The sequence below is a fragment of the Somniosus microcephalus genome, chromosome 7 (genome assembly GCF_052327205.1).
Source record: "Somniosus microcephalus isolate GS21.2 chromosome 7, FLI_Smic_1.0, whole genome shotgun sequence".
Taxonomy (NCBI): domain Eukaryota; kingdom Metazoa; phylum Chordata; class Chondrichthyes; order Squaliformes; family Somniosidae; genus Somniosus; species Somniosus microcephalus.
This window is the reverse complement of record NC_140993.1, coordinates 9,771,485-9,791,759: the sequence shown is the minus strand read 5'-3', so window position 1 is coordinate 9,791,759 and position 20,275 is coordinate 9,771,485. Positions and strand designations below refer to the sequence as shown.

At 42.0% G+C, this 20,275-nt stretch overlaps 1 protein-coding gene across 1 annotated transcript in view; it reads left to right on the top strand.

Moving 5' to 3' along the window:
* Positions 1–20,074, top strand: part of npc1 (Niemann-Pick disease, type C1) — a 42,779-nt gene extending 22,705 nt beyond the window's left edge. Inside the window, exons 13-25 of the mRNA XM_085992222.1 lie at positions 79–261; positions 359–473; positions 1,806–1,933; positions 2,404–2,538; positions 4,104–4,193; positions 4,278–4,468; positions 5,355–5,470; positions 6,015–6,144; positions 9,618–9,818; positions 10,587–10,818; positions 17,203–17,316; positions 17,633–17,795; positions 18,668–20,074. Of these exons, the coding sequence (XP_085848348.1) occupies positions 79–261; positions 359–473; positions 1,806–1,933; positions 2,404–2,538; positions 4,104–4,193; positions 4,278–4,468; positions 5,355–5,470; positions 6,015–6,144; positions 9,618–9,818; positions 10,587–10,818; positions 17,203–17,316; positions 17,633–17,795; positions 18,668–18,753 (1,884 nt within the window). The 3' untranslated portion in view covers positions 18,754–20,074. The remainder of the gene's footprint in view (positions 1–78; positions 262–358; positions 474–1,805; positions 1,934–2,403; positions 2,539–4,103; positions 4,194–4,277; positions 4,469–5,354; positions 5,471–6,014; positions 6,145–9,617; positions 9,819–10,586; positions 10,819–17,202; positions 17,317–17,632; positions 17,796–18,667) is intronic.
* Positions 20,075–20,275: the final 201 nt, after the last annotated feature.

The window sequence follows — 20,275 nt, the reverse complement described above, 5'->3', positions numbered from 1 at the left end:
TATTGATGTAAACTGATTTCTTGCTGTGAGTTTTGCATACTGTGCCAGCAATTTTGCTATCTTTACAATCTTTTGTAGGTGGACTCGAAGATTTCTCTGGGAGTTGCTGGTATTGTGATTGTCCTGAGCTCCGTGGCCTGCTCCCTGGGGATTTTCAGCTACGCTGGTCTTTCCCTCACACTGATTGTGATTGAAGTCATCCCCTTTTTGGTGTTGGCAGTTGGTGTAGACAACATCTTTATCATCGTTCAGACATTTCGGGTATTGACGCTGTTTTAGTGTTAATGTTTTCACCAGCATATGCTTAACTTGGACCGCATGCATGGAGTACACTTATCTTCCTCTTCTTCCTATCCAGAGAGACAGACGGTTACAGAATGAACCACTCGACCAACAGATTGGCAGAGTACTGGGGGCGGTAGCACCGAGTATATTCCTGTCGTCCTTCTCTGAGACTGTGGCGTTCTTTCTGGGTATGTGGTGCACTGATGGGAAAATACTTTCTTTACATGTGAGGGAGGCAATGCTGCAGGAGATTGAATTACAATTTGCATCAAATGCTTCATGAACAAAAACAAAGTACAAATGGTTAGCTTGGAAATAAAACTTTTTTTTTAACAATAACCTGGAAATCTGAAACTAATAGTACTGGAAACATTCAAGTCAGTCAACATCTGGAGAGAACTAAATGTTTCACATGTAGCTCTTTTGTTTCAGCAGTTGCTGACTAATCTTGGGTATTTCCATCATTTTTCTGTTGTCACCCTTTGCCATTCATAGAATTAGAGATTTATGGCACAAAGTTTGGCCAGAACAGACATCGGGCCTACTCCCATTTTCCAGCTCTTGGTCCATAACCTTGTAAGTTAAACATTGCAAGTGCATATCCAAGTACTAATAACTTGACAATCATTAATTAGTGAGGTACATCTGTACTATTCACTTACTATCCAATTTCATAGCAATTTGCTATATGCTAAGCTTTCTCAACATCCTTGTTCATCCACTTGCATAATTCCTGCAGGAGATGCATGTTGAATCTTTTTATGCTGAAACCCAACAATCCATTATAGGATTCCCCTGTACCACCAAAAAAAACCTTAAGTAGATATTTGTACAATAGTTTAAGATGCTATTGTATTGAAATAAGCACAAAAAGTTGACCAGCAGCATTACCTAGATGGTCAAATTCAGACGTTACAGGTGGATTAAGTGGCAAAGGAACTATAGCCACCATGGAAAGACCTAGATGATATTTGCAAGTGAAGAAATCTTATGGCAAATGAAATTGGAAAAGATACTGCAAAAGTAAGACCAAAATGGAAGACCTGATCTTCAATGACCAGCTGAGAAAGATCAGAAGCAATGAGCTGTATTGCCCATTCAGTGCATGTGTTGACTTTATCATTCTGGAGCCATATAGTGCTTTGACAAGGCTGTACTTTGAATACGGCATTCAGTTCCCAGCCAGGGAAATGTGCAGTGTCCTGTACACAATTGGGAGAAAATTTGATGGGTAAATAGTGCTGTCTGTACCAGTAAGTATAGGAGCTGGAATAATTTTGCTTAGGAATGAGCCAATATCTTTTTTAAAAAGTACACTTACTTGGTTCAGTGTGCTTTACTGTTGGTCACTAATTACATGGAGTGGTTGAGGCAATTAACAGATGTATTTTAAGGGGAAGCTGGTTAAGTGCTGGAAGGCTGTCTAAGGAGAGATTAAGTAAATTAGGCTTGTGTAGAGCATAGACCTGGATGGCCTGTTGCTATAAATTCTAATGTGTGTTTGGCTTGGTGTTTTTTAGGTTCGTTATCCACGATGCCAGCAGTCCGCACCTTCTCCCTATTTGCAGGAATGGCTGTATTTATAGACTTCATACTCCAGATAACATGCTTTGTAAGTCTCTTTGGGCTGGATATCCAGCGGCAAGAGGTGAGTTGAGTCTGCATGTTGGAATGAAGCTCCAATTGACTCCTGGCCAACCTCCCAGCTTCCACCTCCATAAACTTGAGCTCCTGCTCATATCCTAACTCTCTCCGTCCCGTTCACCATCACCCCTTGTGCTCGCTGACCTACATTGGCTCCCAGTCAAGCAACACCTTGCTTTTTAAAATGCTTGTGTACAAATTCTTCCATGGCCTCATCTCTTGCTCTGCATCTTGTGCATCACCAATTTCTATCACTCCACCATTGGCAGTTGGACCCTAAGCCCTGGCATTCCCTCTACCACTACCCTGCCAAGATGCTCCTTAAAACCTAATTCTTTGACCAAGCTTTTGGTGACCTGTCCTAATATCTCGTGGCTGGTAAATTGTGTCTGCATGCTCTTGTAAAGCACTGATGTTTTACTATGTTAAAGGCACTATATAAATTAAAGTTCTTATGTATTTTCATTGTTGCAGAGTAATCGTATGGATATCGTGTGTTGTGTGAAACGGGAAAAAGTTGATGCAGGCCATTCGGAAGAACTCCTCTTCAGATGCTTCAAACATATCTATGCACCATTTTTATTAACTAAGTGGGTGCGGCCCATTGTGGTAAGTATTGGAATTCTATATGGGCTCTCGGAGCTCCTTTTATTCCACTAACACTTTATTCCACTAACCAACAGACTAGTTATCTCGTTCTTCCATTTCAGTAGTGCAAAATGTGGTAAATTTAGCTTTATTTGGTTGCCTATCAATGTTGCTGTGATGGTGAATTCAGTTATTGGCTGTCTTGTGTAAGTTTACAGAATGGGAGGAAGAACATTATCTCTTATCTAAAACATTGAATTTTGTTTTAAAGTTTGGTTAAAACTAAATTTTTATGTCTAATACAGCACTAGTTCAGTTGTGGGATTCTATGAATAGCTGTCTTGATTAGCCTGGGAGTTTGTTGCAAGGCACAAATGGATACTGGATTTTGTAGAAAGGTATAGAATGCAAGTCAGTGTAATGATAAAACTTTAAGAACTCAGTTGGAGTACTGTAGTTTGGGTTCCACCTGAATCTAATCAGCTTTAACTCTCCCTGGTGATGGTTTCAAAATCAGTAGAGATGAATGTTGGTATTTAATGCAAATTATGTCTGGGTTGTGTACAGCAGAGTGGGGGTAAATTGATGTGGGAGGAAGATGAGAACTATGAAAAGAAATACACCTTAAACACTCCATTGTATGGAGTTCTAGGCACCATTAGTGGAAGGAAAGGGTAGTGAAGATTCGCTGAAAATGGAAATCGCTGGATGAAAGACCAGGGTTCACCTAGCATCCTGGTAGTCGCATGATGCAATGATAATGGAGTTGTGGATGGAGATTGATCAACAACAGACCAGACAGGAGGCGAGGGGAAACCCCAGTGGTGGAGAGCTTTGGGAACCATAGGTTTAAATCAGTTCTAAAAGGTTTTAAATTCAATGAGTTTATGGGGGTTTGTCATTTTGTTAAAATGATGAGGATAGTGAGATGTTTGGGTCTAACAGGAGGATGTAGATTCCAGATTTTTTTTTTTTTCCTCCCAAGGGTTATTAAAACATAATGTTAGAGGCAGAGACAGAAAAATTGAATGGGATAAATATTTAGAGGAAACCAATAGCATTGAAGTAAATGGTGATGTGCACTATTGTAATATACTGTTAAGAACATTATCAGGCACTTGAGCCTGTTCTGCCATTCAATAGATGATGGCTGATCTGTATTGTAACTCCATCTACCTGCCTTGGTTCTATAACTCCTACTCTTGCCTAACATCTGTTGAAATTTTCAATTGACACACCCCCCCCCCCCCCCCCTGTAAATATTCAACTTGTGTTGAAATGAACTTTTAAAATGGTGCTCTACTTATGCGACACAAGGAAATCAAATGTGCAAGGATTTGAATTGTATATTCAATGTAAATGAGCCTTTGGCTCAGCACTTTGCGTATGTTGCCAGGAGGAGATAGTTCTCCTAATTCTACATGCCTATTGGTAATAGTGGTTTTACAAATGTCAATTGTTTCTCTGAAGCCTGGAATATATTCATTGCTATTTCAAGTTTACTAATTTGTCTCTTTTTTTTTAGTAATCTGATCATTTGTGTCCAGACCTATTGGTACTGAACTAAACTTTATTTTGCTCCATAGATATCTGTATTTGTTGGCATCTTGTCATTCAGTATTGCAGTAGTAAACAAAGTGGAGATTGGGTTGAATCAGAGTTATTCGATGCCTGATGTAAGTACAAAACCATGTGACTCACTACTTTCTGAACTGCTGCAATATAACCCTTCTGATCCAAGTGAATTATTCCCTTTCTAGGACTCTTACATTCTGCCCTATTTTGAATCGATGGCAGAGTACTTTCATGCAGGCCCTCCTGTGTACTTTGTGGTCGAAGAAGGACATAACTACACTTCTCTTGAAGGACAGAATGCTGTGTGTGGTGGTGTTGGCTGCAACAATGATTCGCTTATCCAACAAATCTACACTGCGGCTCTGCTGGACAACTAGTAAGTTCCAGTGGAGCACTGGATTTTGTACTTTTGTGGCACTTATAATAACCACTTAATGCATGCCATTTAATACTTGCCAATCACATAACTGATTTCCTTGGGACACTCCCTCCAAGGTAGATATAGTCCCCACAACTCGCCCCTGCCTATATCTGGCATGGCACTAGCCATTTTCCATCAGTGTCAATTAAAGGTGCTGTAAGTGGGCCAGCTATTTTGTACAGTGTCTATTTATTTTAAAGCTTGGTTGATTTCTAGCCAAGTCCACTGTTAGCATTTGGAAAGTGGGAGACATCTAGTGGCTTCAGATGGCTTTACTGTCTTAACTGTGTATAGCAAGCAAATTGTACAAACTTCCCTGCTGTGGGGTGTGGACTGTATTCTGAATTGTCCCAAGGTGTAAACTAGAGGCAGTGTAAATTTTGGCTCCTTAACCAAGGGTGTATAGTGAACATTTGTCTCATTGTTCATTCATGTCTTGGATTGCAGTAGTCTGTCTTTGGGATTTTTTAACCAGAATGAATGTGGGACCAATTTGTATTGGTAAATTGTAATCCACATAACTGAAGTCTCTGGTACCATTCTAGTAAATCTCCTTTTGCATCCTCCGAGGCTGTGATGTCCTTCCTAAAGTGGGGTGCCCAGAATTAGACCAACATGCCAGCTGGGGCATAACCGGTGATTTATAAAAGTTTAGTGTAACTTCCTTGCTTTTTCTACTCTGCTTCCATTTATAAAGCAAAGGATCCCATACATTAATAAAACAGCCTTGTCAACTTATCCTGCCACCTTCAAGATTTTCCACACCACTTTTATAAATGACTTGTGCTGTCAAGTGCAGTGTTTTCTTCAACTAGTTTTGTAACTATTCAATTTCCCTCAGTACAAGAATTGGTTTCCCACCATCGTCATGGATTGATGATTACTTTGACTGGGTGAAGCCGCTATCGACCTGCTGCAGAGTCTACAATAGTTCGGAGAAGTTCTGCAATGCAACAGGTGAGTTTGTGATTTGGCTGCCCAGAGTTAATGGGACAAAACTAAAGTAGAAGAAATGATTTAATAGAGTAGATAGAGAAACTATTTCCTCTAGTGGAGTCCAGAACAAGGGGCATAACCTTAGAGCAAGGGTGATGTCAGGAAGCACTTCAACAAAGGATAGTGGAAATCGAACTCTTTCTCTTTCCCTCTTTTTTTTTGTTGCCCCCCCCCCCCCCCCAAAATTATGGGGGTGTCATCCTGTATAGACTGCTGTAGATTGGTGGGCGGAGTGGCTTCTGGAACCCCAGGGCACTAGATTGGCCAAGGTTTCTGTTCATGATGCCCATTTTGGAACCCTCCTGGAAGTATGATTTTTGTGAATAAGCCTTGGCTGAGATGGTGGTGATTCTCTAGGGTTGTATAACCTGCTAGCACTTGCTGCCCAGGTATGCACAAGTCTTCTGGAGGGAGGTGGAAAGAAAAGTGAGGATTTTACCTGAACTTCAGAAGTTTCTTGGAAAGAAGGAGGAAAAATTAACATGTTCGTTCTCTGCTCTTGTAGTTGTTGATCCATCATGTGTTCGTTGTCGTCCGCTAACTTCAGAGGGAAAACAAAGGCCATATGGAGAAGACTTCATGACCTTTCTCCCCATGTTTCTGTCTGACAACCCAACTCCCAAATGTGCCAAAGGGTGAGGAGCTACAATCCTTTTGGCTTCAAATACAAAGATTAAGGAGTGTTTAATGGATTTGTTTTAAGTCTGTTACACTTGAGCATGGCCACTGATTTATAGTGACATTGTTAACTGCACTTCAAAACTTTTGGAAATTAAATCTGAAATACAATTTTCCCATACTAAACTTTTGTATGATCCATGGGCACTGCTGGTTTTGGAAGCCTAGGTGCTGTTGCCTTCTGAATCCACTTGTGTTTGAAGAAACTCCTACTACTTGAGCAGGTGTCTGTGACTTGCAGCTGTCAAAACAGCAAAAGCTGCATGTTGCCATGTAACATGATTTATTACAAGTGTCTTTTTGGACACATGACTGGCTGGAGAAAAGTTTGTCTAATTGGATGGGTTTAATATGGCACTTTTTTAAAAGCCAGTCTGACCAAGCAAAAATGTTGTTTTTAACCTGTTCAGTGCTCCCTACTGAAGTGCTCCTAAATGGGTGCATCCAGTGGTCAATTGGAGGCTAATTACTGTTGCACAGACTTTAAAAAGCAGAGCTATAGACAAGTGGGTAAATCCACTGTTTAATGAGCCTAGTGCAGGGTTGTCTGTATGCTAGCTCCAAGATTTGAATGCTCTAAGCATAACAGATGCTTATTCACTTTACACTTGACACCAATGACAAGCCAACTGGTTCACATGTTCCTGGCAGGTGTCTACCAGCATCACTTGAGGACAGGTTGAACACCTGTAAATAATTGAGCCATTGCATAACCAAGTGTAAATGGTTTTTGTAACTGCAATTGAGTAATAACCTAGAAATGGGAACAGGAGTAGGCTGAGCCTGCCCTGCCTGATCATGGCTGATCATCTACCTGAACTCCACTTTCCTGCACTATCCCCATAGGCCTCGATTTCCTTAATATTCAAAAATCTATCACTCAGTCTTTAATATACTCCAAGACTGTGTGCCACAGCCCTCTGGTAGAGAATTTCAAAGATTCGCCACCATCTGAGTGAAGAAATTTCTCCTCCCCAGTCCTAAATGGCCAACCCCCTTCAGGAACTGTGACCCCTGGTTCATAGAATCATAGTTACAGCACAGAACGAGGCCATTTCAGCCCATCGTGTCCACACCAGCCAACAAGGAGCTATCCAACCTAATCCCAGCTCTTGGTCTGCAGCCCTGCAGGTTAGAGCATTCCAAGTACTTTTTTAATGTAATGTAGTTAGGGTTCCTGCCTCTACCACCCTTTCAGGCAGTGAGTTCCAGACCCCCACAGCCCTATGGGTGAAGAAATTGCCCCTCCAATCACTTCTAAACCTTCCACCAATTACTTTAAATCTGTGCCCCCTGGTTTTTGACCCCTCTGCTAAGGGAAATTGGTCCTAAAATCAGTCCTATCTATGCCCCTCATAATTTTATACACTTCTAAGATCTCCCCTCAGCCTCCTTTGTTCCAAGGAAAACAGACCCAGTCTTTCCTCATAGCTAAGATTCTCTACTCCCAGCAACATCCTTGTAAATCTCCTCTGTACCCTCTCTAGTGCAATCACATCTTTCCTGTAATGTGGTGACCAGAACTGCACGCAGTGCTCTAGCTGAGGCCTAACTAGTGTTTTATACAGTTGAAGCATAACACTCCCCTGCCCTTGTATTCTATGTCACAGCTAATAAAGGCAAGTATTCCTTATCTACCTGGCCTGCTACCATCAGGGATCTGTGAACATGCACACTAAGGTCCCTTTGTTCCTCTACACTACTCAGTGTCCTAACATTGAATGTGTATAGTGTCATCTGCAAACTTCTTAATCATACCCCTAATATTCAAGTCTAGATCATTGATATATATCACACAAAGCAAGGGACCTAGTACTGAGCCCTGCAGAACCCCACTGGAAACAGCCTTCCAGTCACAACACCCATCAACCATTACCCTCTGCCTCCGAGCCAGCTTTGAATCCAACTTGACACTTTGCCCTGGATCCCATGGGCTTTTAACTTTGTGACCCATCTGCCATGTGGAACCTTATCAAAAGCCTTGTTAAAGTCCATATACACTACATCAAACACTATCTTCATTACCTCAATTCAATCAAGTTTGCCAGACATGTCATTCCCTTAACAAATCTGTGCTGACTACCCTTGATTGATCTCTTTTCTAAATGAAGATTCATCCTATCCTTCAGAATTCTTTCCAATTTTCCCACCACTGAGGTTAGGCTGACTGGTCTGTAATTACTTGGTCTATCTTTTTTTTTAAACAAGGGTACCACATTAGCAGTCTGGCACCACACCTGAAGCCAGAGGATTGAAAAATGGTCAGGGCTGCTACAATTTCCTCTCTTGCTTTGCTTAACTGCCTGGGATACATTTCATCTGGGGATTTAGCCACTTTTTTTTAAAGCTGCTAAACCCCTTTAATACTGGTTCTAGACTCCCCAGCCAGGGGAACAGCCTCCCTGCATTTTGAATGTTTCAGTGAGATCACCTCTCTAACTCTAGAGAATATAGGCCTTGTCTACTTAATCTATCCTCATAGGACAATTTCTTCCCCCCCCCCCCCCCCCCCCTCAAAATCCCAGGAACCAGTCTGGTGAACCTTTGTTGCACTCCCTCTATGGCAAGTGTTTCCTTTTTGGTAAGGAGACCAACTGTACACAATACTCCAGGTGTGGTTGCACCAGGGTCCTATATTAACCCTTGTTCCCATGTAGTGTTTGGTGGTAGAGAAGCAGTTTTTTTTAGGGGTAACTTTAGTACTTGTTACCAAAATTTGCCCCATTACTTTCTGTCTCCATCTCTTTCCTTACTGTGCAGCCACCCTGTAATGCCACTAGGCAAGTCTTGGAGCAGTGCCATAGGTTAGATGGGTGGCTTGAAGGAAAAGGGATTCTGGGAACACCAACACATGGAGTTGGCAGGATGAATGGCAATATGGGCTGGTTGGTCTGTTATTTCTACAATTCATTGGGTCTGATACTTCTGGGATGCTGGATTAGCTCTTCAGGCTGGCTTCAAATATAAACCTAGCTGCATGTGATCTGGCAAGAGATGGGGTTTTTGTGCAAACTATATTCTTAACTTTCACAAGTGGAAAGGAAAAAATGTTTGGTCCTATTGACAATCCAAAACTGCACATCTGCTCAGTGCCTTGCTGTTTCCTGTTTGGAAAAATTACTTATCCACTTTATAAAAATGCATTGGTCTCACCACCTGCCCCCTTCCTGTGGCAGAAGCATTCATGCTCAAAGTGCTTTACAGTCTGAACTTTTCCAGTGTAGTTGGCTTTTCCCCTAATCTCTTAAACAATTTGTTTAATTGACCATCACTGAATATTTTCCCCTGATAGGAGGTGTGGGGGCAGTTGTAAGAGAATTGTAACATTTAAATGTTTTGGGGTGGGACAGAGAAATTATTGGCAGAAGAATGATGTGTAAAAACAATAGACAATTACTTGACTAAGGCTAACCAACTTTCTATTCTGTAGTGGCCATGCAGCATACGGCTCTGCAGTGGACTTGATTGATAACAATACAGCTGTGGGAGCCACTTACTTTATGACTTACCATACAATACTGAGAACATCTGCTGACTTCATTGCTGCAGCCGAGGAGGCACGCATTCTAGCTCAAAACATAACTGAATCCATGGGCATTTCACACAAAGGCTATCGTGTTTTTCCATACAGGTAACTAACTATACTCCCTCAGACAGCAATGCTTTTTTAAATTCAGAACCTTGATCATTTCCTGAGGGAATCTCTAGCAAGTGCTAATGTACAAGAATGTGTGTGTGTATATGACCAGACCAGTGGTTTTTTAACTACTTTCCTCTCTTTTTAATTACTGGGATATCCTAAATTTGATCTGTTGGCAAGAGGTTGGACTAGAAATGAGGGAATTGGTGGCAAGCCGCAAGTAGATTATGTGTAAGAACAGAGGCGTTCAGCTAATCTGCATCTCTGGGGCAACAACTGGAGACGGTGAGCCGTCAATACGTTGTACTAGATTAGTGGAAATGCACATAAATTGCTATCTCTCGGAAGGAGTGTTTTGGGGCTTTGAGCAGTTGTGGGAGGTGAATGGACAGGTGTTTTGCATTTACATGGGGAAAGTCTGCTGTGGGGGTGCCCACTGGCTCCCACTTCCTTGGCTATTTTCACACCATTAAACCTGTCCATGATTTCACTAAGTGATGTAATGGCTCAGAATACCCCCTCTGTGACACTGACTGTATAATGTCTACCTTTTTCAGCTCTAGCATCTGAAATGTTGCTTTTGTTGGGTCATTCTGGCCAATGTTTCCAGTATTTTCTGCTGTTTGGCTTCCAGCCTTTGCAGTATGTTTGTCCTCTTTAACCTTTCACTAAGTTTGCTTGTCTTAATGCCAACCTACATTCTTGGGCATCTTGTTTAGCAAATGGCACACTAATATTGGAATTGTTTTTTGTTTACAGTGTGTTTTATGTCTTTTATGAACAATATTTCACAATTGTGGATGACACCATTTTCAACCTCTGCACATCACTGGGAGCTGTGTTTATAGTGACTACAATCCTGCTGGGCTGTGAAGTTTGGTCTGCTGTGATTGTGTGCATCACTATTTCTATGATCATCACAAACATGTTTGGAGTTATGTGGTTGTGGAACATCAGCCTTAATGCAGTCTCACTAGTAAACCTGGTTATGGTAAGTTCTTTCTGTCTGTCAACTTACTGCATTTACAAGCTGCCCTCTAATAGCTATATCTAGTAGTCTTGTTCTGATGCACAGGGTGGGGCTAGCACACCTAATCTGGATGATTGAGCCATGCTTAACTGGTCTTGTATTTTAACAATAATAAATTGAATATTTTCTGTCCCCCCTGGGAGTTTAGAATGCAGTGTCCTGTATCTTGTACTCTGCTAATGCTGCTCTCAATTAAGATTTACCTACCGTGGAGTGGGACTGAGGTTAGATTTATACGATACCAGAATTATTTCAGTGAGAACTAGACCAAATACAGTAAGTTAAGGGATGTGAAGATTAAAATAAGATGGCGGGTAACAAGGGAACCCAAAAATCTTCTTCCAGCATGTTAATGGGTAGTGTCGAAGTTCGAGTAAGACTCTGACACACGGTAACTGGCAAACAACACTTGTATTTTTACTTGTCACAAGGAGAGAGCACAAGGAGAGCAATACAGTCACAAGGGGAGCAATACAATGAATGATATCGCACCTCCAACAAACGTTTACAAGAGGCTCATATTTATACATTGGAGTAATGGGTAGTAAGAGGCAGGGTGGGGCCTATTGGACAAAAGGTGATATATGCTTAGAGATGCAGGGCAAGGCTAGAATTGAGTACTTTCTATCTGTTTACTAAGGAGGTGGATGCTGACAATCAGAAGCAATAGGTGAAAATTGCAACAGGATGTACTAGAACGACTGGGTATGCTTGGAGTGAAGTCACCTGGTCCAGATGGCTTGCATCCCAGGTTGCTAAGGGAATTGGGGGAGGAGATAGCAGAAAGGCTTGCCATAATTTTCCAATCTTCCCTAGATGCAGGGGTGGTGCCTGAGGATTAGCAAGTGGCAAATGTGACCCCATTGTTCAAGGGGTACAAGGACCATCCTAGTAACTACAGGCTGGTCAGTTTAACATCAGTGGTGGGTAAAGTTTTAGGAACAAAACAAATGGGCACTTGGAGAGGTTTAAGCTAATTAGTGAGAGCCAACACTGAATTGTAAAAGGCAGATAGTGTTTGACAAATCTAATTCAATTTTTGATTAAGAGGATTGATGAAGGGAATGCAATGGGTGTTGTCTACATGGATTTTTCAGAAAGTGTTTGACCAAGTACAGGAAACTGTTATCTGGCAGCTAACTGCGGCGAATGCTCGAGCCACCGGCAAAAATAGGTGCCGTTTTGTTAGGGTTTTTCTTCTCGTTGCTTTTTTCCTCAACAGCCAAGTTCTGCTGAAGCTGTTGCTAAGCTAGAGATGCTTGGACTGTTTAGAAGCTGCAACAGGGTTTGTTGACAGATACGGAGCTCGGAAGCTTCCGTATCTTTCAACATTAGCGCTAGAGTGTCCGGCAGTTTTGAGGGAACGGCAACAGCTCGGTGCCGGATGGCACAAAGTTTCCTGTACCACATGGAAGGCTGGTTAAGAAAATTGAGGCTCATGGAATAGGTGTCATAGAATCTAAGTTACAGCACGGAAGGAGGCCATTTCGGCCCATGTCTGCGCCAGCCAACAAACCTATCCAGCCTAATCCCACTCCCCAGCTTTTGGTCTGTAGCCTTGCAGGTTAAACATCCCAAGTGCACATCCAAGTACTCTGTAAATGTGGTTAGGGTTCCTGCCTCTACCACCCTTTTGGGCAGTAAGTTCCAGACCCCCACAACCCTCTGAAATTTCCATTCCAATCCCCTCTAAACTTTCCACCAATTACTTTAAATCTTTGACCCCTCTGCTAAGGGAAATGGGTCCTTTCTATCCACTTTATCTATGCCCCTCATACTTTAATACACCTCTAAGGTCTCCCCTCAGCCTCCTTGGTTCCAAGGAAAACCAACCCAGTCTTTCCTCATAGCTAAGATTCTCTACTCCCAGCAACATCCTTGTAAATCTCCTCTGTACCCTCTCTAGTGCAATCACATCTTTCCTGTAATGTGACCAGAACTGCACGCAGTACCCCAGCTGAGGCCTAACTAGTGTTTTATACAGTTGAAGCATAATCCCTCTGCTCTTGTATTCTATGCCATGGCTAATAAAGGCAAGCATTCCATATGCTGCCTTAACCACCTTGTCTATCTGGCCTGCTACCTTCAGGGATCTGTGGACATGCACACCAAGGTCCCTTTGTTCCTCTACACTACTCAGTGTCCTAACATTTAATGTGTATTCCCTTGTTAGCCCTCCCCAAATGCATTACCTCGCACTTCTCTGGATTGAATTCCATTTGCCACTGTTCTGACCAATTTATTATCTTCCTGCAGTCTACAGCTTCCTTCAGAATCAACCCCACAGCTGATTTTACTATCATCTGCAAACTTCTTAATCATACTCCCTATATTAAGTCCAGATCATTGATGTATACCACAAAGCAAGGGACCTAGTACTGAGCCCTGCAGATCCCCACTGGAAACAGCCTTCCAGTCACAAAAGCACCCATCAACCATTACCCTCTGCTTCCTGCCTCTGAGCCAGTTTTTGAATCCAACTTGACACTTTGCCCTGTATCCCAGTGCTTTAACTTTGTGACCAGTCTGCCATGTGGAACCTTATCAAAAGCCTTGCTAAAGTCCATGTACACTGCATCAAATGCACTACCCTCCTTGTTACCACTTCAAATTCAATCAAGTTTGTCAGACACGACCTTCCCTTGACCAATCTGTGCTGACCAACCTTGATTGATCTGTCTTTCTAAATTAAGATTTATAATGTCCTTCAGAATTCTTTCCAATAATTTTCCCACCATCAGGGTTAGGCTGACTGGCCTGTAATTACTGTATCCTTTTCACCCTTGTTTAATAAGGGTATCACACTAGCAGTCCTCTGGCACCACCTGAAGCCGGAGGAATGATGGTCAGGGTCTCTGCTATTTCCTCTTGTTTTGTTTAACAGCCTGGGCTGCATTTAATCTGGGCCTAGATTTATCCACTTTTAAAGCTGCTAAACCCCTTAATACTTTCTCTCTCGTCTAATATTTTACACCACCTCCCTCTTCCCACCCCCATAGCAATGTCTGCTTCACCCCTCCTTTGTGAAAACGGATGCAAAGTATTCATTAAGAACCCTACTGACGTCTCCCATCTCCACACACATTGCCCTCATGATCTCTAATGGGACCTACCCTTTAGTTATCCTCTTACTCTTAATATATTTATAAAACATCTTTGGGTTTTCCTTGGCAAGTAAAGTCAAGAATTTTTCATGCTCTTTGCTTTCCTAATCACTTAATTGCACCTCTACTCAGATTCTGGAGTATTTAGCCCTCTGTATCTGTCCTACACTTTTTTTTTTCTTTATCCTACCCTGTGTGGCTCTAGATTTGTTAGTCCCACTTTTTTTTTTTTTCTTTAAGGGCACACATTTGGTCTGAACCCTCCGGATCTCCTCGAGTGCCTCCCCACTGCTCTGACACTGATTTACCTTCAAGTAGCTGTTTCTAGTCCACTCTGGCTAAATCCTGAGTTTAGCAATTTGCTTTCTTCCCCCCCCCCCCCCCCCCCGCCCCATTTAGAATTTTTATTCCTAGTCTAGCCTTGTCCCTTTTCCATAACTACCTTTTTTAAATCTAAAATATGGTCACTAGCACAAATGCTCCCCACTGATGCACTTTCTACCTGCCCAGCTTCATTCCCTAAAACTAAGTCTAGAACTGCCCCAGTCCCTTGGGCTTGCTACATACTGGCTAAAGTTCTCCCTGGATGCATTTTAGGAATTCCACACCTCCTTCTACACCCTTCACTAATCCAGTTAATATTGGGGTAGTTGAAATCTCTTTACTGCCCTATAGTTTTTGCACTTCTCAAATTTGTCTACATATTTGTTCCTCTATCTTTGTTTGGGGCTCCCAGCAGTGTGATCACCCCTTTGTCAATTCAACCCATATGGCCTCATTTGATGAGTCCTCCTCACAGCTGTAAGTTTACTTAATCAACACTGCAACCCCCCCTCCCTTTTACCTCCCTCTCTATCCAGTCTGAAAATCCTATAGCCAGGAATGTTGAGCTGCCATATCTGCCCCCCCTTTCAGCCACATCTCTAATGGCTATACTATCATAGTCCCAAGTATCTACCTGTGCCCTCAGCTCAGCTGCCTTGTTCACTATACTCCTTGCATTGAAGTATATACCATTGGGTACAGTCAAACCTCCTTGTTGATGACTATCTAGCCCTTGATTCCTCTGTCCTTCCAATTTACTTTCTACATTTTGTTTTTCTTCCCTCCCTATTGATTGTATACTTGGGTTCCCATCCCCCTGCCAAGCTAGTTTAAACCCTTTTCCCCCCCCCCCCCCCTAAACCAACTGCACCAGCAAACCCTCCCTCAAGGATATTGGTCCCATTCCCATTGAGGTCAGTGGCAGCTTGGATAAGGAATTGTCTTAAGGACAAATCAGCTGTTTTTCAGACTGGGGATGGTAGTGTTCCCCAAGGGTCATTGCTGGGGTCGCTGCTTTTTTTGATGTGTATATAAATGACTTGGATATTGGAATACAATAGAATTTCTAAATTTGCTGATGACAAGCTTGGCAAAAGGGGTGAATGATAGCAATTGACTGCAACAGGACATACAGGCTAGTAGAATGGGCAGACAAGTGGCAGATGGAGTTTAATAGAGAAGTGTAAGGTGATGCATTTTGGCAGAAGGTACAAGGAGAGGCAATATACACTTAATGGTACAGTTTTAAAGTGTGCAGGGACAGAAGGACCTGGGAGTTGATGTGCATAGGTCCCTGAAGGTGGCAGGATATATTGAGTGGTTAGCAAAGCATATGGGATCTTGGGCTTCAGAGGTATCGAGTACAAAAGTAGAGAAGTTATGCTGAATCTTTATAAAGCACTAGTTTGGACTGGTCACACTTTAGGAAGGATGTGAAGGCCCTTGAGTGGGTGCAGAGGAGATTGAAGTGTGGTTCTGGGATGGGGGATCTTGGCTAAAAGGACAATTTGGAAAAGACTATGCCCTAGTTCTAGCTTCACCATCGGGAACATCCTCCCCGCATCCACCTGATCCAACCCCTTCACAATCTTATATGTTTCAATAAGATCGCCTCTCATTCTTCTGAACTCCAATGAGTAGAGTCCCAATCTACTCAACCTCTCCTCATATGTCCATCCCTGGGATTAACCGAGTGAACCTTCTTTGTACTGACTTGAGAGCAAGTATGTGCTTTCTTAAGTATGGACACCAAAACTCTACGCAGTGTTCCAGGTGCGGTCTCACCAATACCTTGTCCAACTGAAGCAATACCTCCCTATTTTTATATTCTATCCCCCTAGCAATGAGCCAACATTCCATTGGCCTTCTTAATCACTTGCTGCACCTGCATACTAACCTTTTGAGTTTCATGTACCAGGACCCCCAGATCCCTTTGTACTTCAGTACTTTCCAGTTTCTTGCCATTAAGATAATAACTTGCTCTACGATTTTTCCTTCCAAAGTGCATAACCTCACACTTTCCAGTATTGTATTCCATCTGCCAAATCTCTGCCCACTTACTTAGCCTGTCTATGTCCCCTTGCAGGTTTTTTATGTCCTCCTCACTCTCACTACTTTCCCTCCCATCTTAGTATCATCTGCAAACTTTGATATGTTACACTCGGTCCCCTCCTCCAAATCGTTAATATAGATTGTAAAGAGTTGGGGACCCAGCACTGACCCCTGCCGAACACCACTAGTTACTGATTGCCAGTCTGAGAATGAACCATTTATCCCAACTCTGCCTTCTGTTAGATAGCCAATCCTCTATCCATGCCAGAATATTACCCCCAATCCTGTGATTTTTTATCTTAAGCAATAATCTTTTGTGTGGCACCTTGTCAAATGCCTTTTGGAAGTCTAAATACACTACGTCCACTGGTTCCCCTTTATCCACCCTATATGTTACTTCCTCAAAGAACTCCAGCAAATTTATCAAACATGACTTCCCCTTCATAAAACCATGCTTCACTCCCTTTTGTCTTCTGCATTCAACCAGCAGTCCTAGTCCCCCTGTCCCAATTTTCTTGTAACTCAACTACTCCTGGTATGTAATTTTAATCTAATTATTGCATTTGCCTCCAGCTTGCTGTGGCCAATCACTTTATACAGGTTATTGGTTTTCTGTGCACACCCTCTTCATCTTGACTTGTAATAATGACCAGCGTTGGAGGACAAGGGTGTGGAAGTTATTTTATGGGTGTTTCTGGGAGTACAAAGTGCAGTGAGTGTTCATGCTCCTAATACTGCAAATGGTGCTGTAATAGAACTAGTCTGATTTTCAGTTGAAGGAATAATGGGATCCAGTCTTGCAATCTGGGACAATAGAATGGATATTGATTGCCATTAACTGAGGTTTTTTTTTATCCCCTTGTAGTGTTGTGGTATTTCAGTTGAGTTCTGTAGCCATATAGTTCGAGCATTTTCTGTCAGTATGAAGAAAACCAGGGTGGAGCGTGCAGAGGACGCACTGGCAAATATGGGTAGTTCGGTAAGTAACTTAATGTGGCATCTAGCATCACCTCGGGATCCATGATATTTAGCTTAAACAAATCAACAAACTGTCTAGATTATTTAGAATTTTACTATCCGGCAGGTCATTTCTTTTAAATCTTGAACATTCGTCAGCTAGCACTGGAATTAACTTGGCCCACCACAGGAGCCGGTCCTTTCTCATAGCTAATGCTAACATGAAAGATGGGTAGCTAATGCTAACATGAAAGATGGGTAATCAGTGCTGTAATTGTTGTGCTGCTCATGCATGTGTATATCGGGACCTGGGCTTACAACTTCCTCTCTCTCCCCAGGTATTTAGCGGCATCACACTGACCAAGTTTGGCGGTATTGTGGTCTTGGCATTTGCCAAATCCCAGATTTTCCAGATCTTCTACTTCAGGATGTACTTGGCGATTGTGCTTTTGGGAGCTGCTCATGGCCTCATATTCCTTCCTGTATTGCTTAGTTATATAGGTAAGATTGTTCATCCATTTTTGTTTGAAAGCAAGTTCATAAATTTCAAATCACTGACAGTCAGTTATTTTAAATGCTTAATTCACCCAATTGAGCCTGTCTTGCACTGCTGACAAGGAGAGTATATATAATAATAATTTGGCTTCCTCTTGTTACTATCAATTCTTGTGCCTAATGTCACTTATTCAAGCTAAAGTTACCACACCTTAGGATGTATTGGCCTTGGAAGGCATGCAGTGTAGTCACCAGAATATTGCCAGGACTCCGAGGGTTAAATTGAGGGGTTACATAAACTAGGTCTGTATTCCCTGTAATATAGAAGGTTAAGGGATGAGTTGAGCTTTGGGGATTTTGAAAGGAATAAATGGGGAAGTTTGGGGAAACCCCATGCAAGAGGTGGGTAGATAGGAGTTTACAGATCAGCCATGATCTGAATGGCAGAACAGACTCCATAGCCTACTCTGATGGCCTTTGAGGAGAAGCTGAGCTATTACAAGCACCTTTTTATGGTACAATTAGCTGGTCTGTGGATGAGACTAATTTCCACAGGAGTAATTTGCAGGTCAGTAAGCACCACTCATTGTAGTAGCTGTATATCACTGTTCTGCTCTGGCCTTGAAGACAGCCTCATGAGCAATGCCACAAGATTGAGGAAATGGAGTGAAGTCATTTTCTAAAAATGCTCACAACCTGAGCCTTGTCCTGAAGTGTGGCTTCTGTGTAACTGGTGGCGTTTAACTTGTACCCTAGCAGACAATTTTAGTTTGAGCTGAATTCTTGCTTTGCACTCTTCATTCCAGTACATCGAAGTTAGATTTTATACTGTTTTTACAAATATTGTCTTAATTGCTAACTAGTTTAAATGTGTTTAGGACCAACTGTAAACCGAGGAAAAGTTTCTGCACTGCACAACCTGTACAAGGGCACTGAACGGGAGCGACTGGTAAACCAGCATTAACCAAGAGCTTCAGAATCAAGAACTGACTATTGACCCCATACAGATCCTGATGAAATTCAAAGGATTTTGAACTATCTTTGCAGTTTAATGCAGAAATTTCTTGGTACTTTGAACTCAGGAAATTGGCTAGTTTGCTACAGAACAGACTATTTATTGAAGGTTCCTGACTGACTTTCCTGTTTTATTGGATTAGTAATACCTTAACTGGCAATTCAGCCAAGAAGTGGATCTGTAACTGGTAATTGCAATGCTAGTTTACTCTTGCCAGTTGACTAGTTAAAAGAATGACACTGGGAAGTGACACTAATGCATACTTTTAATACATGCCAAAATTGTGTAAATTTTTTATGGTCCTTTTATAATACACAAATAAAGTTTCTAGACATTCAATAACTAATGGTGCATTGCTTTTCTGTCCTGAGTTCATACAGCCATAGCTTGCTCTCCAAAAAGGCTTTTGAAATGGGAGATGTGTTCTTTGCTGTCCTAAAATAAAAAAAATTCTCAATGGTGCTGAAGTACAATGCATTTCCATAAGCTAGGAAATCCCTTTCCACAAGGATCTAAAGCCCAACAACTGAGTGATGTGCAATTTTTTTTTTTAACTTCCAATTTAAGGAGTGGTAGCAGAGAATGCTTCATGGCACATACTGGCTACTGTTACCCAAGCTCCTTTTGTAGTAAGGATGCCTTTTGACACTTAGCATCAATGTCATACTGATGCTGCATAAAAGGTAAAGCAGAAGGACACAAGTGTGACTCGAGCTGGCTTAAATGCAGATGTGTAACAGCAATACTTCCCCCTGAACCTAAAATGAGCTTTTAATCTAAACTGAGGGACAGGTTAGCTTTAAAAACAGCAACAATTTACCCAAATTAATACCAGCAGATCTCTTTTTTTTTTTTAAATGATCAACTTTGCATATTTTTCACTGCCAAAAAGCTAGCTAATCAGAGGGGGGGAAAAAACCTGTAATTATACTGCCATGGGACATCCCAAAGTGCGATGAAGCCATGTCACAGTTGCAATAGGGCAACCACACTGCAAGCTCCCACGTGCAAAGATCAATGACCACGGAATCTGTTTGTGATGCTGGTTCAGGGATCAATATTCACCAGCTCACCAGAAACTCCTATTCAAAATGCCGTAGGATCTTGGGCCCATCTGAGGGAGCAGTTGGGACCTCTACCATTGGATCCAAAACAAAATGGGGGGAAAAGCAGAATTGAGTTTCAGTTCTTGATTGATTAAACATGTAAATACACAAAGTTGCAATTTTGTAATGTGACTTGCTGTTCATTAAAGACTTCTATGAAAGTACTCATTTGAAAAACTCATTCTTTCCTGATCTTGTATGAATTATGGGTAAGTGAGTGGTTAATCCACCATTGCAGGTGAGGTATTGCAGTAATCAATGAGAACCTATGCTTATTTTCTCCCCCAGTTGTCTTCAAAGCACTTCTGGGCTATACTCACCTGGTGTAAAGTGTGAACTTCCTCGTAACCTCTGATTCCTCTGTT